General features: G+C 43.0%; 1 protein-coding gene across 1 annotated transcript in view; it reads left to right on the forward strand.

The window, feature by feature from the left end:
• Window positions 1-20,431, forward strand: part of LOC141069513 (clathrin heavy chain 1-like) — a 189,466-nt gene that overhangs the window by 16,060 nt on the left and 152,975 nt on the right. The window contains exon 2 of the mRNA XM_073559143.1: window positions 19,551-19,758. Within this exon, the coding sequence (XP_073415244.1) occupies window positions 19,551-19,758 (208 nt within the window). The remainder of the gene's footprint in view (window positions 1-19,550; window positions 19,759-20,431) is intronic.

The following is a 20,431-nucleotide window of genomic DNA, read 5'->3' on the forward strand; positions in this document are numbered from 1 at the left end:
AGACCTCGTGACACCATCTGGGCCTAGAGTTTAGTAAGATACTAAGGAGGACACAATGAGCAACAAAATAAAGGGAACACTGAAATACCACATCCTATATATCTCTGAATAAAATACTCCAGTTGCAAATCTTTATTAATTACATATTGGAATGCATTGAGGACAATAACAAATGACAATAATCAATGTAAATCAAAATGAATTTCCCATGGAGGTCTGTATTTGTAATGATACCCAAAATAAAAGTGGAAAATCAAATTACAGGCTGATCCAACTTCAGTGGAAATTCCTCAAGACAAGGAAATGATGCTCAGTAGTGTGTGTGAGACCTCCACATGCTTGTATGACCTCCCTACTACTCCTGGGCAGAGGATTGTCTCCTGAGGGATTTATGCCAAAACCTGTATTAAAGCATCAGTCAACTCCTGGACAGTCTGTGGTACAACGTGGCGTTGGAGGATGGAACGAGACATGATGTCCCAGAAGTGCTCAATTGGAGTCAGGTCTTGGGAACTGGCCAGTCCATATCATCAATGCCTTCATGATGCACAAACTGCTGACACATTTCAGTCACATGAGGTGTAGCATTGTCATGCATCAGGAGGAACCAGGGCCCAGTGCACTTGCATATGGTCTAACAATGGGTCTGAGGATCTCATCCTGGTACTTAATGACATTCAGGTTACCTGTGCGGCCCTACAAAGAAATGCCTCCCCACACCATTATTGACCCACTGCCAAACTGGTCATGCTGGAGGATGTTGCAGACGTCTCAAGACTGTCACGTGTATAGTGTAAACCTGCTCTATTTCATGAAGGGCACAGGGTGACAATGTTGAATCTGCCAATCTTGATGTTCTATGACATATGCCAATTGCCCTGCACGGTGTTGGGTTGTATACACAACACCCACTTATGGACGTCAGGCCCTCATACCACCCTCATGGAGTCTATTTCTAACAGTTTAAGCAGATGCATGGATATTAGTGGCCTGCTGGAGGTCATTTTACAGGGCTCCGGCACTGCTCCTTGCACAAAGGTGGAGGTAGCAGTCCTCCTGCTGCATTGTTGCCCTCCTATGGCCCCCTCCATGTCTCTTGGTGTACTGGCCTGTTTCTTGGTACAGTGCCTTGTGAAAGTATTCGGCCCCTGGAACTTTTCAACCTTTTCCCACATATCATGCTTCAAACATAAGGATACCAAATGTAAATTTTTGATGAAGAATCAACAACAAATGGAACACAATTTTGAAGTTGAGCGAAATTTGTATGTTATTTTAAAATTTTTGTGGAAATTCAAAAACTGAAAAATGGGGCGTGCAATATTATTCGGCCCCTTTAATTTCAGTGCAGCAAACTCACTCCAGAAGCTCATTGTGGATCTCTGAATGATTCAATTTTGTCCTAAATGACTAATGGTAAATATAATCCACCTGTGTGTAATCAAGTCTCAGTATAAATGCACCTGCTCTGTGAAAGTCTCAGGGTTCTGTTTGATGCACAGAGAGCATCATGAAGACCAAGGATCACAACAGGCAGGTCTGTGATACTGTTGTGGAGAAGTTTAAAGACAGATTTGGATACAAAATGGTTTCCAAAACTTTAAACATCCCAAAGGAGCACTGTGCACTCGATCATATTGAAATGGAAGGAGTATTATACCACTGCAAATCTACCAAGACCCGGCTGTCCCTCTAAACTTTCATTTAAAACAAGAAGAAGACTGATCAGAGATGCAGCCAATAGGCCCATGATCACTCTGGATGAACTGTAGAGATCTACAGCTGAGGTGGGACAGTCTGTCCATAGGACAACAATCGGTCGTACACTGCACGAATCTGGCCTTTATGGAAGAGTGGCAAGAAGAAAGGCATTTCTCAAAGATATCCATAAAAAGTGTCGTTTAACGTTTGCAACAAGCCACCTGGGAGACACACCAACCAAACATGTGGAAGAAGGTGCTATGGTCAGATGAAACCAAAATCGAACTTTTTGGCAACAATGCCAAACGATATGTTTGGTGTGAAGGCAACACAGCTCATCACCCTGAACATAGCATCCCCACTGTCAAACAAGGTGGTGGCAGCATCATGGTTTGGGGCTGCTTTTCTTCAGCAGAGACAGGGAAGATGGTTAAAATTGATGGGAAGATGGATGGAGCCAAATACAGGACCCTTCTTGAAGAAAACTTGTTGGAGTCTGCAAAAGACCTGAGACTGGGATGGAGATTTGTCTTCCAACAAGACGATCCCAAACATAAAGCAAAATCTAGAGTGGAATGGTTCACAACTAAACATATCCAGGTGTTAGAAAGGCCTAGTCAAAGTCCAGACGTGAATCCAATCGAGCATCTGTGGAAAGAGCTGAAAACTGCTGTTCACAAACGATCTCCATCAAACCTCACTGAGCTCGAGCTGTTTGCCAAGGAAGAATGGGCAAGAATTTCAGTCTCTCGATGTACAAAACTGATAGAGACATGCCCCAAGTGAATTGCAGCTGTAATCGCAGCAAAAGCTGGCACAACAAAGTATTAAGTTAAAGGGGCCGAATAATATTGCACGCCCCACTTTTCAGTTTTTGAATTTCCACAAAAATGTAAAATAACCAATAAATTTCGTTCAACTTCACAATTGTGTCCCACTTGTTGTTGATTCTTCACCAAAAATTTACATTTGGTATCTTTATGTTTGAAGCACGATATGTGGGGAAAAGGTTGAAAAGTTCCAGGGGGCCAAATACAGTGCCTTGCGAAAGTATCTGCTCCATTTTATGGACACTGTGCTGACAGACACCGCTACCTTTCTTGCCACAGCTCGCATTGATGTGCCATCCTGGATGAGCTGCACTACCTGAGCAACTTCTATGGGTATGTTCCCCACACTCAGTAAATGCTGCGGGTTGGACGCTGCGTACATCCACAGTGGCCAGATGTTACAGCATAGTAGATGGAATTTTAAGAAATCCCATGTCCACTATGCATGCACAGATGCCCACGGCCTACCTGCGGAGACGGACATGCAGTGCGTCTTTCCAGACCGCAGCATGTCTATTTATCTTGTGGAGACGCTCTGCAATGTATTGGACACGGTGATTCCGCACTTTTCAATGAACACATGCGGAATCACCTGCGTGCAAAGCCGGCAGCAATTTAGACGTAGTGGACATGTGCTGCGTCCAAAGCGCTGCCAATTTCTGAGCGTCTGCACATACCCTGTGGGTTGTAGACACCGCCTCATGCTGCTAATGTGGTTGCAGTGAAGGTGCATGATGTAGTCTCCTGACAGTGGTTTCATGTGATAGTCACACTGCCAAATCATGTAGCTTTGAATTAAATCTCGTGTACCTCTTTATTTTATTGGCCAGACGACTCGCTGGGAGAGATATAAAATCTGATGATGGTGGGTATTTGTATGTGTTTCTGCTCTGTAATCTGAGGCATTCTTGCTCCGGCTTGTTGTGCATTCTTTGTATTACAGAGTTGTAGAACCCAGATGTTCAGTATCTATAAAAATGCTTCTAAGCTGTGAACATGTCCTGATGCAGCATATTGGCCTCGAAGTAAGAAATGACTGCAGTAAAAGCTGATCCTCTTCTTTTCTAGGCCGCCTGGACATCTTTTCTACAGCAGGTTTTTATGTAATCTGCCCGGATCATAGCTCAGTGTGGTCATGAGGTTTTTTTATCTGCATGTTTTCTGCAGGTGTCCGCACCAAAATAAGCAATAACAATTTCCGCTATTTATTGCGGTTTTTTTAATGCATTTTCCAGTTTATTTTAGCTTGTTTATACTGTAGGAAAAAATGCAGCTTTTACAGTATGAGCAAGGTTGCACCTTTTATGCAGCATTTATCCTAACATTCTTGTTTAATTTTAAACCTATGCAGATTTGAATTTTGCAATTAAACACAAAAATGTATTATTTTTTTTTTTTTTACATGTGTTAGTTTTTTTTTTTCCAATCTCCCCTAGAGGGAAAAAAAATGCGCAGTTCAGTGATGTCTTCAAATCCATAGTGCGCATGAGTTTTCATGCAGTATGTTATCAAGCAGGAAGAGTTGAGAAGATTAATATAGCGTTTTGAGGGAAAAGACCGCCCATTGGTCTCTTAAACCCAGATTGAAAATAATTTTAAAAGTATGATGAAACTTCATATTCGTACCTGCTGCTATTTAATATTTATGTTCCTAAATTACCTTGGATTAATGGGTCCACTGTTAGTGCTGCAAGCATCAACTCGGATGGTTTTTAGGAAGGGAAATTATTTATTTAAATTTAATTATTTTGATGAACACTATTTTTCCCTGTAAGACCAGAAAAGACTAACATCCAGGCACCTGGCATTCAGCTGCTCTATCACTTGGGCACGTGGCTGCCATCTACAGTGGCCTAGGCTTAATTACCCATGAGCACCAATTAAAATCAAGAAAATGGCGCCAGAGGTGACGCATGCGCATTAGCATCTATCTCGTACCGAGAGATGCTACTGCACAAGTGCCGGCGCCATTTTCTTGTAGTGTACATTTATTTTTTTGGCTGCAGCACCAAGGAGCCGGCAACATCGCTTGCGCAGTAGCATCTATCAGAACACGATAGATGTTAATGCGCAGGTGCACCCGACGGCGCCATATTGATGGTGATTTTTTTTTTTTCTTTGAAAAAGAGGAAGATAATAGGCACTAACCGATAACCAAAATGGCGCCACCTGCGCACTTTCTTTTTAAGTGACATGCTTTTTTCCAATACATACATTAGTATATTCATTATATAAACCAGGGGGCAGGTCAGTGAGGGATTAGTGACCTGTCAGCAGTCTGCATTATGAATATCTAATCAGAATACCACACATATGAACCCCGCCTTTGGACATGAGCATATCATTAAGACAAAACTGAAAATAAAGATTAAGAAACAACAAGACGCATTTCATCAACCAAGGTATCATTGTAATCAGTATAACGGCGCTGACCTGACACTGTCTGTAGGTTACTATGCACAATCCTGCTGACAGGTTCCCTTTAAACGACCTACAGCAATATTTGCATTACATTGAGTGACTGACATCAGACTGTGAACTAGCTGTGAGACCCCAGAGTTTACAGTAAGATGTGGACCCTGTAGCAAGTTGGTTTTCGTTACAGATGGAAGCGTGCTGTGTGTGTCCTGTTTTCAAGCTTGGTTGTGTTCTTATTGATCTGATACATTACACTCAACATGTGGGTCAGATCTGTTTCTATAGAAAACCTTAAGGCTATGTACCCACGTTAGCGTTTTTAAACGCTTAGAAAACTGGACTTTATTTCCGCGCGTTTTTGATGCGTTTTTTTCTGTGCGGTTTCTGGGAACATTGGAAATGGCTAAAACTGCGCAGCTATGCGGAAAATAATGAGCATGCTGCGTTTTTAGCTGCTAAGCGTTTTCTAAGCGTTTAAAAATTCTTGCATTGGCACAAAAAGCCAAAAACGCCTGCAATTTAATGGGAAGCTTCTTTTAAGTGTTTCTGCAGCGTCTGATCTGGCTCAAACGCTGCGGAAACGCTTAAAAAAACGCAACGTGGGCACACAGCCTAAAAGAATAAAACTTTTTTTTTTTATCAGAGAAAGATATAATTTGTGTCTCATTTCCAGAGGTTGCTCACACGTGAGTTTTCCTTGCCCCGTGGATTTCCAGCGCTGTGTGCACAAAGGCACTGCCACTATGGGGAGCAGCCTCTGCCCTGCTCTAGTGACGGAGAAGAGCAAATCCTCTGATCACAATTGGTAAATTCCTAAAGCCGGACAGTCAAAAAATTCAAGAAAACCAAGCTCCATAACCCATCCACTTAGATTAAAAATATTTCCATTAAAATACCAGTATCCCGGGGGGGCGTGGCCTAGACTGTCATGGAGTAGGACGTGCAGTCTAAGATCTCCCGGCACATCCACCCTAAATCAACTGAAATCATAGCCCATCCAGGCTAAATCCTCACAGAAATCCTCTCAGAGTCACTCAGGAGTGACACCCCAGGCCTTCGGAGCCCTATTTGCCAGTTCCCACGGACTTTTGAGGTCTGGTATGTGCGAGGCCTAACACTTACTGCGGGGCCTGTTGAGGCCTACGGGCCATACCCGGACTGTATTACTTGGGCTCAGATCCCACCTGAAGAATTGGGGTAGAATCCCCCTCAGCAATCATCCGAACTATCTTCGGCACGTAGAGGAGCTTATGTCAGGCTTATTGTAGCCCCCTCTGGGGATGGAGGATCCCGGACCTCAGGCTCCCTCCCTCAGCCCTGATTCGACCTCCCACCTGGGCCACGGCTCTCATAGGAGCTCCTAAAGAAGATTACCGCCTATTTCTGAGGTAACCGGAGACAAAGACGCTCATATAATAGTTCACAGAAAGATTTATTTCTTCAATTGACTATTAATTTTTGCTGACGGGCACTCAGGTGCTTTTACAGAAGAAAGAAAGAAAAAAAAAAAAAACCCACTGCGCAGGCGCGACATTCCCTGGCCGCGGCTGACACCGCCGAGCGGCTTGAGGCAATAGCGCGCGCCTGAAATTCAGACTTCGGCCGCCCGCGGCTGCATCTTCATTACGGTACGCCTTTCCTTCCCTCCTGCCTCCGCTACCTAACCTCCCGCGGTCAGAACAATTGCCCGAGACCCGCCTGGAAAATCTTGAGGAGCGAATCTGTGGCAGCGGTTCAGAGCCATATTTACAAGCGCCTTGCGCAGGAGCACCTCCCCCCGGCTGATAAACCCGACTGCCGTAGCTACAGCGGCACGGGAAGGCATTGCCATTCACCGTCCCCACTGCAAATAGCTCCTGGGGTCCTCGCCACCCCCACCACCACCAGGATATCCTCCTTCAATTGCGTTCTTAGCCCCCTCAGGGCTTATTGGGAGCCGCTCTCTCTTCTCTCAGAGCGGCTTCCTGATTCACAGCTGCGCACTCCACATACGCAATTTGCGTAAAATCCGGCGTATCTTACGTCAAAGGAGCAGCCTTCTAATCCAGCTCCATAGTGCTGCTGGCTTCAACTCCCCACATAACGTAAATCACTGGTGGACTGCCCAGACGGTTTTTGCCATACACGAAATCAAACTAAAACAAGAGAGAGTTAAAATAATAAACAAATAAAAAAAAAAAAAAAAAAAAAAGGGTGACGAAAGTCGCTGCCACCACTTCCCAACTCACCCTCATTGTCTCTGCAGCCTAGTTCTATTCATACTGATAAAATGAGTCAAAACAGATCAAACAGCCTCAAACAACCAAAAACTCCCTCCACAACTACTATGTCCGCCAAATCGGATAAAGATAAGAGACAATCATCTCACCCTTCCTCCGATTTGGGGAATACCATCAGTCCTACTAGATCCAGGACGCCCCACAAAATTACTGACTCCATGGATACATCAACTTCCTCAAAAAGACGGAATCCGGGGGCTTGGAGTGAGAAACTTTCTTTTCTAAATGACCCCAAAAACGACACGGACAATGATTCTTGGGCTTCAACACCAAATACCAGCCCAGACAAATCCAGACCAAAACTGGACTCTCATGTTGAAACGAGAAATGACACCATCGAGGCTTATATGGCCTCACTGGCCGACAAAATTAATAATAACCTGAAGCTCACTCTAGAATCCACATTAGAGTCACAAATGAAAATCTTTAAGTCTACGTTTGAAACGTTTAATCAAAAACTGGAAAATCATGAATCCAGAATGGTATCGTTAGAAAAACAAACAGAGATGTCTGCAGACGAAAATCAGCAACTGAAGTCTGAACTCATAAGGCTGGAAAGAAAACTAGCAGATTTAGAAGACAGAAGTAGAAGGAATAACGTGAAAATCAGGGGCATCCCGGAATCTGTCACCCCTGCCAAGCTTGAGGAGTATGTTCAAAAAGTCTTCAAGAAAATTGATCCGTCACTTATTCCCCAAGAGACAATTATCGATAGAATCCACAGATTACCAAAGCCGGCCCTCCTACCCAAAGATACCCCGAGGGATACCATTCTTAGGATCCACTTCTTTCATATAAAAGAGAGGATTCAAAATGCCATCAGGGACAATGGCGGCTTCCCAGAACCATTTTCCCATCTCAAGATATTTACAGATTTATCCAAAGCTACAATCGAAGGTAGGAAATCCTTCCAAGATATTACCATTCCCTTGAGGGATAATAACATACCATACAAGTGGGGATTTCCCCTTAAATTGTTGGTCCACCACAGTGGTAAAACTACTGCTATACTATCTGCGGAAGAAGGCCACAAGTTTCTCAAATCTATGAACATTAAACCTAGAAACAAGCCTGCGGCGTCTCCGGACTCCAAATCTTCTACTTGATCTTCAGGGACTCATGGGTCTTGTTTAGGCCCAAGGAAATTCAACACAGTAACACTTTATATATTATTATAATTATAGTTATGATAACTCTTCCTCCAGGCTCGATCCTTTGGAATACTATCTTTCAACAGGCCTATACTTTAGTAACACATCGAAAATGTTTACCTTATATATTGTTTAGTTATCAGTTGGACTCTAGGTTCGTCCACCTTTTACTTCCCTCAACTATTCTTGGATGAGCGTATTTCTCCCTTCAGAAGATGTCGCCGGGAAATCCTCACACGAACTTTCCCCCGAACTGAGCAGAGTTCGCCTTAGAATTCTGCTCATGTTGGTCCCTATAAGTTTATTCTGACCAAACTTGTTGCTAATTTGTCTTGTTTTTTCCTTTATTGTGTGTTTCAGTTGCAGCCAATACACCCTTGACCTTATCCATCTGAACCTAAACTTCTCCATCAGCCACAACCTCACCAAGAACAGCAGCATCATAGGTATCTTCTCAGCCACAAAACACCACACTGACAATGAAAATAAACCTTACAACGTCAGGGGCCTGAACAGCCCTAGAAAGCATCATGTAATATATCATGAGACCAACGGGCTGGGTTCTGATGTTGTGTGTCTTCAGGAAACGAAATTTAAAAGAGGCGCTCACCCTAACTTTTCCCACAAAAACTTCCCCCACATATATGAATCATCGGGATTAAAGAAAAAGGCAGGAGTCCTTACTATGATAAAAAACTCCATCAACTTTAAATTCATTGAAGAACGAAGAGACGAGAAAGGCCATTATCACATCCTAGTTTGTAGCATCAATAACTCAATTTTTACTATTATAAACGTCTACGTCCCCAACACGGGCCAAATTAGATTCTTAAATAAGCTTCTAAAGAAAATCAACCTAATAAAGAAGGGTTCCTTAATATTCGCAGGAGATTTTAACATGGTCCCAAATGGAAAATTGGATTCCTCAGCCCCCAATAGACATAAAACAGAAACGTTAAACAACTGGATTTATTACAACTAATTCTTTGACACTTTTCGTTGTCTAAACACGACCTCAATCGAGTATAGTCATTATTCGGATGTCCATCACACTGCTTCTCGTATTGACCTAATTTTAACAGATATTTTCTCACTTCCCAAATTTATTTCCATCTCTATCCACCCTAAAACGGTCTCTGACCATGCCCCAGTAGTAGCTACATTCACTGTTGGCCCTGCCACCAACCAACAGTTCCTATGGAAATGCAACTCCTCATTACTCAATATTCCACACTATAATGCAGAGATTACTACAGCCTTACGAAATTACTTCAAAGAAAATGATACTGAACTTTCCAGCCCTTTCACATATTGGAATGCTCATAAGGCCGTTCTGCGAGGAATCCTAATCAGGATATCCTCGAGACATAAAAGGGCAAACAGGGAAAAAATAACAGATCTGCAGAATCAAATCAAAATCAAAGAAACCATGATAACCGACAATCCCAATTCAGGTATTGACGTACGCTCAGAACTCTCCAGGATAAGACAGGAGCTTAGGGCCTTGATTTTCTCGTTTCATGACTCAGCAGTCAAAAACCACCGCTTTAAACAATACCAGAATCTAAATCGGCCATCTCGCTATATGACTAACATCTTGAAAAATTCTAGACGGAAAAACAGGATTGACACCATTCTCTCCACCAAAAATACCCCCTTGTCCCACCCACAGGACATAGCTAACGCCTTCGCTACATTCTATGAGAATCTCTACAACAACATCAATCAAAATTCTCCAAGTCATTCAGATACCACTTCTTTTCTAACCAAAATTAATCTCCCGAAACTAGATGAAGTTGACAAATCTACCCTATCATCTCCTTTCACTGAAAAAGAAATTCTAGATGCAATTAAACCACCTTAAAACCTTTAAAGCTCCCGGCCCTGACGGGTTTACGAATAATTACTATAAAACTTTTGCCGAAATCCTTGCACCCCACTTGACGAAAAATTTTAACACAGCTTCTACTTTGGGCTATTTCCCCAAGGAAATGCTCGAGGCCACCCTTATTCTTATCCCCAAACCCAATTCGGACACAACCCTCATGAAAAACTTTCGGCCAATTTCGTTAATAAATACATATCAAACATATTAATAAATTATTATCAAACAGACTGAACTCCATACTCCCTAAGCTAATCAACAAAGATCAAATCGGGTTTATAATCAATAGACAATCTACAGACGGCACCAGAAGATTGATCAACCTTATGAAACTCATTAATACACATAAAACCAAATCCATTATAGTTTCTCTTGACGCCGAAAAGGCCTTCGACAGATTAAATTGGGATTATTTGTTCGCCACTCTAGCCAAATTTGGCTTTCATCATGAACTAATCACTAGCATTAGAGCTTTATACACTGCACCATCGGCCAAAGTTTACGTTAACAATCACCTTTCAAAAGTCCTCCAAATATCCAATGGTACAAGGCAGGGTTGCCCGCTTTCCCCTCTGTTTGCCCTGGCAATTGAACCCCTAGCTCAGTCTATCAGAGATAACCCGGATATTCATGGCATTAAAGCAGGCGATAAAGAATATAAAATATTCCTCTTCGCAGACGACGTTATTCTCACCCTGTCAGATCCAATCAAATCAATTGTTAAAGTCCAGGAACTTCTGCTGAAGTTTTTGGACATTTCCTGTTTCAAAGTCAACGTTTCAAAATCCAAGATGCTATCCCTTCATCTAGACAGCGACCAAATTAACTCCATCAGCCGCTCTTGTCCTTGGAGCTGGACTTCAGACTACATTACATATTTGGGACTTAAATTTACCAATAATATCCCTTCCCTCATGCCTCTGAACCTAAAATCCCTTACAGAGACCATCTCAAAAGACCTAAAAATATATGGGGAGAAAAACCTCTCTTGGTGGGGTAAAATTATAACATTTAAAGCCTATATCCTCCCCAAAATAGTATATCTTTTTAGTTCACTCCCTTTACCCATTTCCACCCCCGCCCTTACCAACCTTCAATCCATGACAAACAACTTTGTTTGGAACGGGAAAAAAGCCAGAGTTGCAAAAAATATTTTATATGGCAACAGGAGATTTGGTGGAGCTGGCCTTCCGAATATCTCAGCTTACTATTCCTCACTCCTTGTCAAAAACAGCCTCCCTTGGTGGTCAACCGAGGACCCTCCGGCATGGGTCAACATTGAAAAGGCGTTAAACAACAATAGATCTCCTTCCCTTCTCGTCTTGGAGTCTATCCTTCTCAAAAAGGTACATTCTATCACGCATCCAATCTTCCGCGCAACACTAGAAGCTTGGGGTCTCTTAGCTAAACAACAAAAAGGCCTCACTAATACTGACCCGTTAGGACCTCTATCCCTTAACGTGATTGCGTCTCTTTTTCAGCTAGAACTGCCCTCCATCTGGTCCGACCATGGTGTCAAAAAATTAAGGGATCTTTGTGGACACAATCACATCTCTTCCTTTAGCGATATGAAACACAAGTTCAGTATCCCATCATCAGCATTTTATGACTATAATCAACTAAAAGAATTAGCAACTACACTTAGGAAGAAAGACGCAAAACCCTCTGAACCTTTCTTTAATCTCACTAACAACATAAACCATTGCCTTTTCTGGAGGGTTTCGTACATTTATATGTGGTTCAATAAGAGCCAAGAATTCATCAAAACAAACAATATAATTAAGTGGGAGACGGAACTTGGGATAAGCCCAGGGGCAGCAGACTGGGAGCAGGCTTGTTCCTCCTCTATGTCCGCCACGTTATCTATGTCTCTTCTGGAAACCCATCAGAAAATCATCTCCCGTTGGTACTATACCCCAGCCAGACTAGCCAGGATATATCCAGAGATCTCTCCATTATGCTGGAGAGGATGCGGACAACACGGGAATCTTCTTCATATATTGTGGTTTTGTCCGGTGATCAAACCTCTTTGGAGAGATATCTCTCTCCTAATAAACTCCCTTCTCCAAAAACCCATCACCCTCTCACCTCAACTGGCCTTGCTATCTATCACCCCACAAGAACTAAATCAAACTCTTCCCCCTTTAATAATTCATATTCTTCTTATTACCAAAAGTTCCATAGCTTTTCATTGGAAACGACCGGACATTCCAACCATTGAAGATATAAGAGACAAAATCTCCTTACATAAATCTTTTGAACTAAAACTAGCCACTATTAACAATAATATTGGCCATTTCTCCCGCAAATGGTTCAGATGGATTGCATTATTTCCCTCAAGCTAACTCTACAGCAATTGCTGCACTGATACTTTGTTGTTTGTTCTTTTTTCTGTTCCAGAGATAATCTGGCGACTGTTAAACATATAGTTATAGTATTGTTCTGGTTATAAGATAACCCAGTTAATTATACTACACCGCTAATGTCTTGAAAATAAAAACTTGTTCGGACCATTTGGTCCTTCCCCCCCCCTTTTCCCTTCCCTCCTCACCCTCCCATCCCCTCCCTGAGACCCCTTTTTCCTCACTATTGTAAAACCCCTTAATAAAATTGGTTTGAAAACAAAATACCAGTATCCCACATGGTGAAAGAACTGACGCGTTTCTGGCTACTTGAACGCCTTTAGACATAGTATGTCACGAAGACTTCTGGAAATATAACTCAAAATCATTTAAAGGGGTTGTCTGGTCTAAATAGACAAGTGTGCAATCACTCTGTGTGACTGCAGATTTATGAATCCCCCCAGAGCACTCAGTGTGCTCTGCAACGATTCACCAATTTCTGACCTGTTAGCAGCGGTGATTTATGTGTTATACATACTCCCAGGCAGAGCCCGCCTTGTGGGTGCAGCCCCACTCCATACACTTGTATTGAGTGAGCCTGCGCCCCTTCTAGAGACGAAGGGCCCAGTCATTTAGTGGGCATGGCCTCGCTCAAGACGAGTGTGTATGGAGCGAGGCTGCGCCCACTAAGCCGGCTCTGCCCAGGAGTATGCATATTTTCAGTATACAATCAAAGAACAGGAAAACTAGTTACAATTAGTGAGTACAGGTTAGTCTGCGTCATAGTACACTCAAAGATGAAGAGCACAGGTTTAAAAAAAACACCCAACGTAATATCCAACCTAAACCACAGAAGACAGTCATACAGAAGGATTCTTTAAGTTGGAGTGGTGGTCTGCATAGTCATAGGGTTTTCAACCGTAAGGTTGCCTTGTGTCTAGTCTTAATGCTGAGCACTTATATGGGGCTAAAATTTTGACTTCGAGGGGTTTAAATTGCATTATGTTGTATGTACCGAAAGATATTTTTCGACTCCCAACACCCCCAACATTTGAATGGGCCTCGGTCCTGCCTTGTATTGCACCTGTCTGCAACTCTCTTATTCAAGTGAATGGGACAGAGCTGCAAAACCCGCAACTACTACTACAGCTTGTACAGAGCTTTGCCTGGTAAAGAGGAGGCTGGAGTACCTAGATGTACTGGGAGACATGATTTCAGGTGTTGAGTTTTGCCTGCGGCTGTTAACCTGTTAAATGCCACTCTCAATCTCTGACAGCGGCATTTAACACACGCTAGCAGGGGGCTCATCATCCCATGTGCACATCAGAGTGGCTGTGACATGATCGCAGGGCACCTATACAGGTGCATCTCACAAAATTAGAATATCATCAAAAAGTTAATTTATTTCAGTTCTTCAATACAAAAAGTGAAACTCATATATTAGTCATTACAAACAATGATCTATTTCAAGTGTTTTATTTCTGTTAATGTTGATGATTATGGCTTAGGCTACTTTCACACATCCGGTGTGTGGGGTTCGGCGGCGTGCGGCGAAAAGCCGGGACGCCGGATCCGGCCTGCAGCCGTGAAACCGGATGTGTGTGCGGCGAGACGATACGGCTCGGACATTATTAAAGGAGCCGCAGGACGAGGTGGACAGAGGCAGCCAATGAGACAGCTGCTGAAAGGGAGGTGAGGGGAGGAGAGGAGAGGGGAGGGGAGGGGAGGGGGGTGGAGAGAGAGACATGGGGGGTTAACACTTAGTGTCCAGGCAAGAGAATCTCTCTCTCTTGCCGGGCACTTGTGGGGTTAACCCCACAGAGAGATCTCTCTCACCCAGACACTGTGAGTGTTAACCCCACAAGTGCCCGGCGAGAGAGATCTCTCACAAGTGTCCGGGTGACAGAGAGAGATCTCTCTCTCTCTCTCGCCGGGCACTTGTGGGGTTAACATTCACAGAGTCCGGGCATGCGCTGTGGAAAAAGCCGGTCCGGCGCTGCAAAAAAACGTTACATGGAACGTTTTTTCCAGACGCCGGACAGGCTGTTTTTGCCGGATCAGGCAAAAACCGGATACGCCGCATAGGTATCCAGCGCGATGTGGCAATAATGAAACTGAAGGGGGGAAAAACCGGATCCGGTGGCAACCGGCGCCGGATCCGGTTTTTACACTTTTCGCCGCATCGCGCCTGATGCTGAAAACCGGATGTGTGAAAGAGGCCTTAAAGCCAATGACAACCCAGAAGTCATTATCTCAGAAAATTAGAATACTTTATAACACCAGCTTGAAATTTTTTATTAAAATCTGAAATGTTGGCCTACTGAAATGTATGTTCAGTAAATGCACTCAGTACTTGGTCTGGTGTCTCTCATCTTCCTCTTAACAATGCCCTATAGATTCTCTATGGGGTTAAGGTCAGGCGAGTTTGCTGGCCAATCAAGCACAGTGATACTGTTTGTACACTAAGTATTGGTGCTTTTGGCAGTGTGGACAGGTGCCAAGTCCTCCTGGAGAATGAAATTTCCAAAAAGCTTGTCGGCAGAGGGAAGCATGAAGTGCTCTAAAATTTCCTGGTAGACGGCTGCGCTGACTTTGGTCTTGATAAAACATCGTGAACCTACATCAGCAGATGACATGGCTCCCCAAACCATCACTGATTGTAGGAACTTCACACTATTGAAGGTATCTCTGGGAACGGGACTTGCCGGGAGCATCACGAAGGCTGGGGGGCCGTCGGAAGGTGAGAATATCACGATTTTTTTATTTTTATTAACATTCAATCTTTTACTACTGATGCCGCATAGGCGGCCTCAATAGGAAAAAGTTGGTCACACTTGTCAAACACTATGTTTGACGAGTGTGACCAACCTGTCAATCAGTTTTCCAATCGATGCTGCAGATCGCTTGGAAAACGCTAGCATTCTGCAAGCTAATTACGCTTGCAAAACGCTAGTTTTTCGCGGGAATTCTGCATGCGTATTTCCCGCGGCAGGGAGTTGCGGAATTGCCGCGGAAATTCCGCACGTGTGCGCATAGCCTTAAAAAAAAATATTAATACAAACATATTTTTTATTGCTGCATTGATAAGTCCAATCTATCAAAATATAAAATAGATTAATCCGAAGCAATCACACCGCCCAATATCCCGAAAATTGAAAATGTTACGGGTGTCAGAAAATGGCGACACAAGGAAAAATGTTTTTTTTTTTTTTTTTGTACAAAGTAAACATATATTTAGGGTAAAAGTTTCTGCAGAACCCCATATGCCAGTCTCCTATATATGAGATATCTTTTAATTACTTGGCAGCGCGTCGGCATAGGAGGCATTGTAATTAGTAACTTATACTATTTGCAGAGCTCTATAAAGTTCGTACAAGCATTAACCTTACTTGGACCATGCTTTGGTAGGTATACAAAAGAAATAATGATGATTAAACCTGCGGTTCTTTTGTATAATGGAGGAAAAAATAACTAATGTTCCCTGGGGTATTGGCTGTAGTGCTTTCCCTGTGGAACTACTGGCGCATATCTTGCTTTGCTTGCCTTTTCTAGCCGTTTGCCTCTGTAAAAGTAGCCTTGGGTAAGTAGTTTATTCACTGGATGATTCATGTTGGAAGCCATCCCAAGGCTCACTATGAGAATTGCAGTCTCTGAACTGAAATTGCTGTATTGTGTCAACATTTAGAACAAAACCTATGCAGGGTTTACACTAAAAATATATACAAAAATGTCCTATATTTCATAGCAGACTGACTACTTTAGCATGTATAATAATATTAATAAGCATTTTCTCTGCAGACAACACAAATGCAACCTACAAATATAGTAAAAAAATTGTATTCTATCCTCCCCTTCAATTCATTGACGTCTTTCATGATCTCCTGGTTAAAACTGGCCAAATATCTTGTTGCTATCAGTACTATGTAAATAAGTAACTGATCTACCCATGTATTTTCTGAAAGTCAAGACAATGCATTTTGTAACATCACTCGGCACCTTTTTGCAATTTGACATCATAATGAAAGAAATGCTTTGAATGGGTAGTCTCAAGTTCTTTTGTGGTTAGAACTGCAAAGTGCCTGTAAAAACCAAGCAACTCTGTAGTTTACTTCTTATTGGGGTATGTTCCCATGGTCTGTAAACACTGCGGGTTGGACGCTCCATACCTCTGCAGCGTCAAACCCGCAGGGGCCAGATGTTACAGCATAGTGGATGGGATTTAATGAAATCCCATCTCCACTATGCGTCCTGAGACTTCCCTGCGGAGACACACATGCGGCGCGTCTTTCCAGACTGCAGCATGTCAATTTATGTAGCGGAGATGCTCCTTCTCCTCTGCATAAATTACCCATTCTCTATCATTAGATGCGGTAAAACCACATTATTTTCTTAGTCACATGCGTATTAAGTGCGGGAACGCAGCTTACTACGCATGTGTACTAATTTAAATAACGTCGTACCTTGTTTCAGCCGGAAGTTTGTGTACACTGCAGTTCTCGCTATGAGCTGAGCTGACTGCGAGAACTGCCAATCATGCATGTGACCGCTGGGGACAGGGTTATGTCTGTTCACTAGCCAAGTTATCACGGTCAGCTGACCGTGAGAACTGCAGTGCAAGTGACCGCCGGGGACCGAGTTATCTACGGTCATCAGCTTAAAGCTCTGCTGTGTCTGGATGTCAGGCTGAGTGGTGGCATACTGCCACGGTTCAGCCAAAGGCATCCAGATGTAGCAGAGCTGGACTTGTGGGACAGTATGTATATCTTCTCTTTGGACAGATATGGTATACTGTTGCTTTTTTATTTTATTTCTTACATGCGAACGAGGGCTTCAGTGGAATTAGGCGATGCAGTAAGTATGGTTTAATTAAGATCTATTAAAGGAGTTTGTGTCATTTCAATTAAATGACTTTATTCTTGCTGTGTCTTCATTTACCTTATAACTATAAAATTAGTAATGGATAGGTGTCTTATAGACACTTCTGCATTACTAAACTTTGGGCTTGATGTCACCGGACAATACAAGGGTGACATCAGCCCCACAAATATTGCCCCACTTGCCACAGCTACAGTGCAAGTGGGAAGAGCCAGGTAAAGTGCCACAATTGGCGCATCTTTGGATGTGCCAATTGTGGGGAGCTGCTGGCTGCTATTTTTAGGCTAGTGAGGGCCGAAATCCATGGACCTCGCCAGCCTTTGAATACCAGACTGCAGCTGTCTGCTTTTTTCTTGGCTGGTTAACAAACTAGAGGGCCCCCAAGCTATATATTTTTTGGAGGGCATCCCACTATTTTTGCTAACCATCCAAGGTAAGCAGTCTGCTGTGGCCTAGTATTATCAGGCTGGTAAGGTTCATGAAAATTGGATCCCTCCCACCTGAAATACCAGCTCCAGTAGTCTGCTTTACTCTGGCTGGTTAACAACTATAGCTGTACCCACGCCATTTTATTAAAAATTATAATGTATTTATTAAAAAGGATGGGACCTCTCTTGGACGTTCCGCCACTTCCAGTGTCATGTAATTCTGGCTGTGTCACAAGATTCACCATTATTTAAATTAGGACACATGCATAGTAAGCTGTGTTCCCGCACTTAATACACATGTGACTAGGAAGATAATGCGGTTTTACTGCATCTAATGATAGTGAAAGGGTAATTTACGCAGCTACATAAATTAACATGCTGCGGTCTGGAAAGGCACACCACATGTCCGTTTATGCGGGTGAGCTGCGGGCATCTGTGGACGCATAGTGGGCATGGGATTTCTTGAAATCCCATCCACTATGCTGTAACATCTGGACGCTGCAGGTTGGACGTTGGATTTACTGACTGTATGCACATACCCCAATATATCTGCAAACAGGAAATCACTTTTTTTTTTTTTCTTCCCAGAAGCCAACTTTCAATTGGTTTCATTTCAAATGACAAAAACGCATGTAAAAAGCGCATCAAAAATGCAAGTGACCTGTCAATGACCTCAGATGCAGATTTGGTGCAGATTTCACCAGCGTCAAATACTGAACCATTCCTGACCGTGGGAACATACCCTTAGAGATCCTCACTATTCTCAACGGAGTAATTTTTAATTTTATAGTGTACCGTTTGTTGCCTAGGTTACCGGCCACTCTGCGTTCTCAAAGTGGCCAGTTACCTAGGCAGGGAATTTGTATCCTTAGCGGGCTTTATAGTATGGCCTTGAAACTGGCCAGATCCCTGCATCTTTCCTTAGAGCCTTGCTACAGAAGCAAAACCTCCTCTCCTAGCAGCATTGATCAGCGGCACTGGCATTCTGCTGGTCCGAAATATCAGGCTACAGGAGTGCACCGCCCTCTGCAAAGCAAGAAACTCAGAGGCACAAAATCTGAAGAAATAAGTTGTGTAAAAGTCATGTATGTTATCTACAGTATGTCTTCACACGTTCATCAGAACTTTAAAGACAAAAAATTGGGGAAATTCAGATGCTGGCAAACCTCTTTGTCTCTTTTTTGATAAATGTCCACAATAGGGTCAGAGGGTAATAAAGTATATGTTCACATGTTGTTTTTTTTCTGTGTTTTTTTGCTACTTTTTACAGTTCCAGTGAATGAGATTTCAAAAGTCAAGTAGAACATTTTCGTCATCATATATCAGCTTATGTCTCATCTTTTAACCGTTTCAAGGTTTGGAAGCTTTGAGTGGTTAAAGCAAATAAGATGTTCAATCTTTGGGCACCTTTGTTTGGAAGCCGCCGCTAGCTGTGGCAAGCGTTTGCAATTCATGTCGTATTATATTCATGCATGACAGTGAAGGAATTGCCCAGAGATGGATAGGCAAAATGAAAGCACTGGCCGTAGTTCTCTAGTTGCGTTGCTGCTAGCGTTTGTTCAGGTATCCAGTATTCCGCATAGTTGCGTGTTGTATTATGTACAGGCATATGCTTATTGTATTTATTTTCTTAAATTTCAGCTTCAGAATCTGGGAATCAATCCGGCCAACATTGGCTTCAGCACTCTGACTATGGAGTCTGACAAGTATATCTGTATTCGTGAGAAGGTTGGGGAGCAGGCTCAGGTGGTTATTATTGATATGGCAGATCCAAACACTCCATTGAGACGTCCGATATCTGCTGAAAGTGCCATCATGAACCCAGCTTCTAAAGTCATTGCTCTGAAAGGTGAGTTTTCTACATGGCTTCAGCAGCTACATTTGTATTCATGCATAGATATTAATAAAAGGCTGAGCAGTGACAGTTGTCTAAAGATTAGTTCTTCCATTTTTTTGCCACAGATAATTGTACATCAACCATACAATTATTGATGCAGACTTTTTCATAGGTACTTTAGTTGTCAATACACCTAAAGCTCTAAAAAGAAGCCCCCCATTAAGTTATTTTTTTATATAACTAAATATGAGTGTATATGTGTATGTAGTGTCGTGTCAGTGTATTAATGTACTCTCCTGCGCAGGCGTACTTACTTATCTGCCCTGTTGAGGGCAGAGCAGATTCCTGCAGTTCGCAGGCACTGGGTCTCTTTGACCTTTCCCGGCGACTGCGCACTGCAGTACTTTACTCTGCTCTCAACAGGGCAGATAAGTACGTCTGCGCAGGAGCGCGATGCCGGGATCGAGGAAGAAGCAGGAGGGCGGCAGCGCAAGAAGATGGGAGGCGCCGGATCTGAAACACCCATCAGACCGAACTGCCTCGCAGGTGAGTATAATAAGTTATTTCTCTTCTCTTACAGGTTGTATCGGGGGCTTATCTACAGCATTATAGAATGCTGTAGATAAGCCCTGAAAGGTGGTGGCAGTAACTCGTATCGGACAAACCTGGTGACAGGTTCCCTTTT

This window comes from Dendrobates tinctorius, unplaced genomic scaffold, assembly GCF_039654945.1.
Source record: "Dendrobates tinctorius isolate UK_male_01 unplaced genomic scaffold, ASM3965494v1 ptg000265l, whole genome shotgun sequence".
Lineage (NCBI taxonomy): Eukaryota > Metazoa > Chordata > Amphibia > Anura > Dendrobatidae > Dendrobates > Dendrobates tinctorius.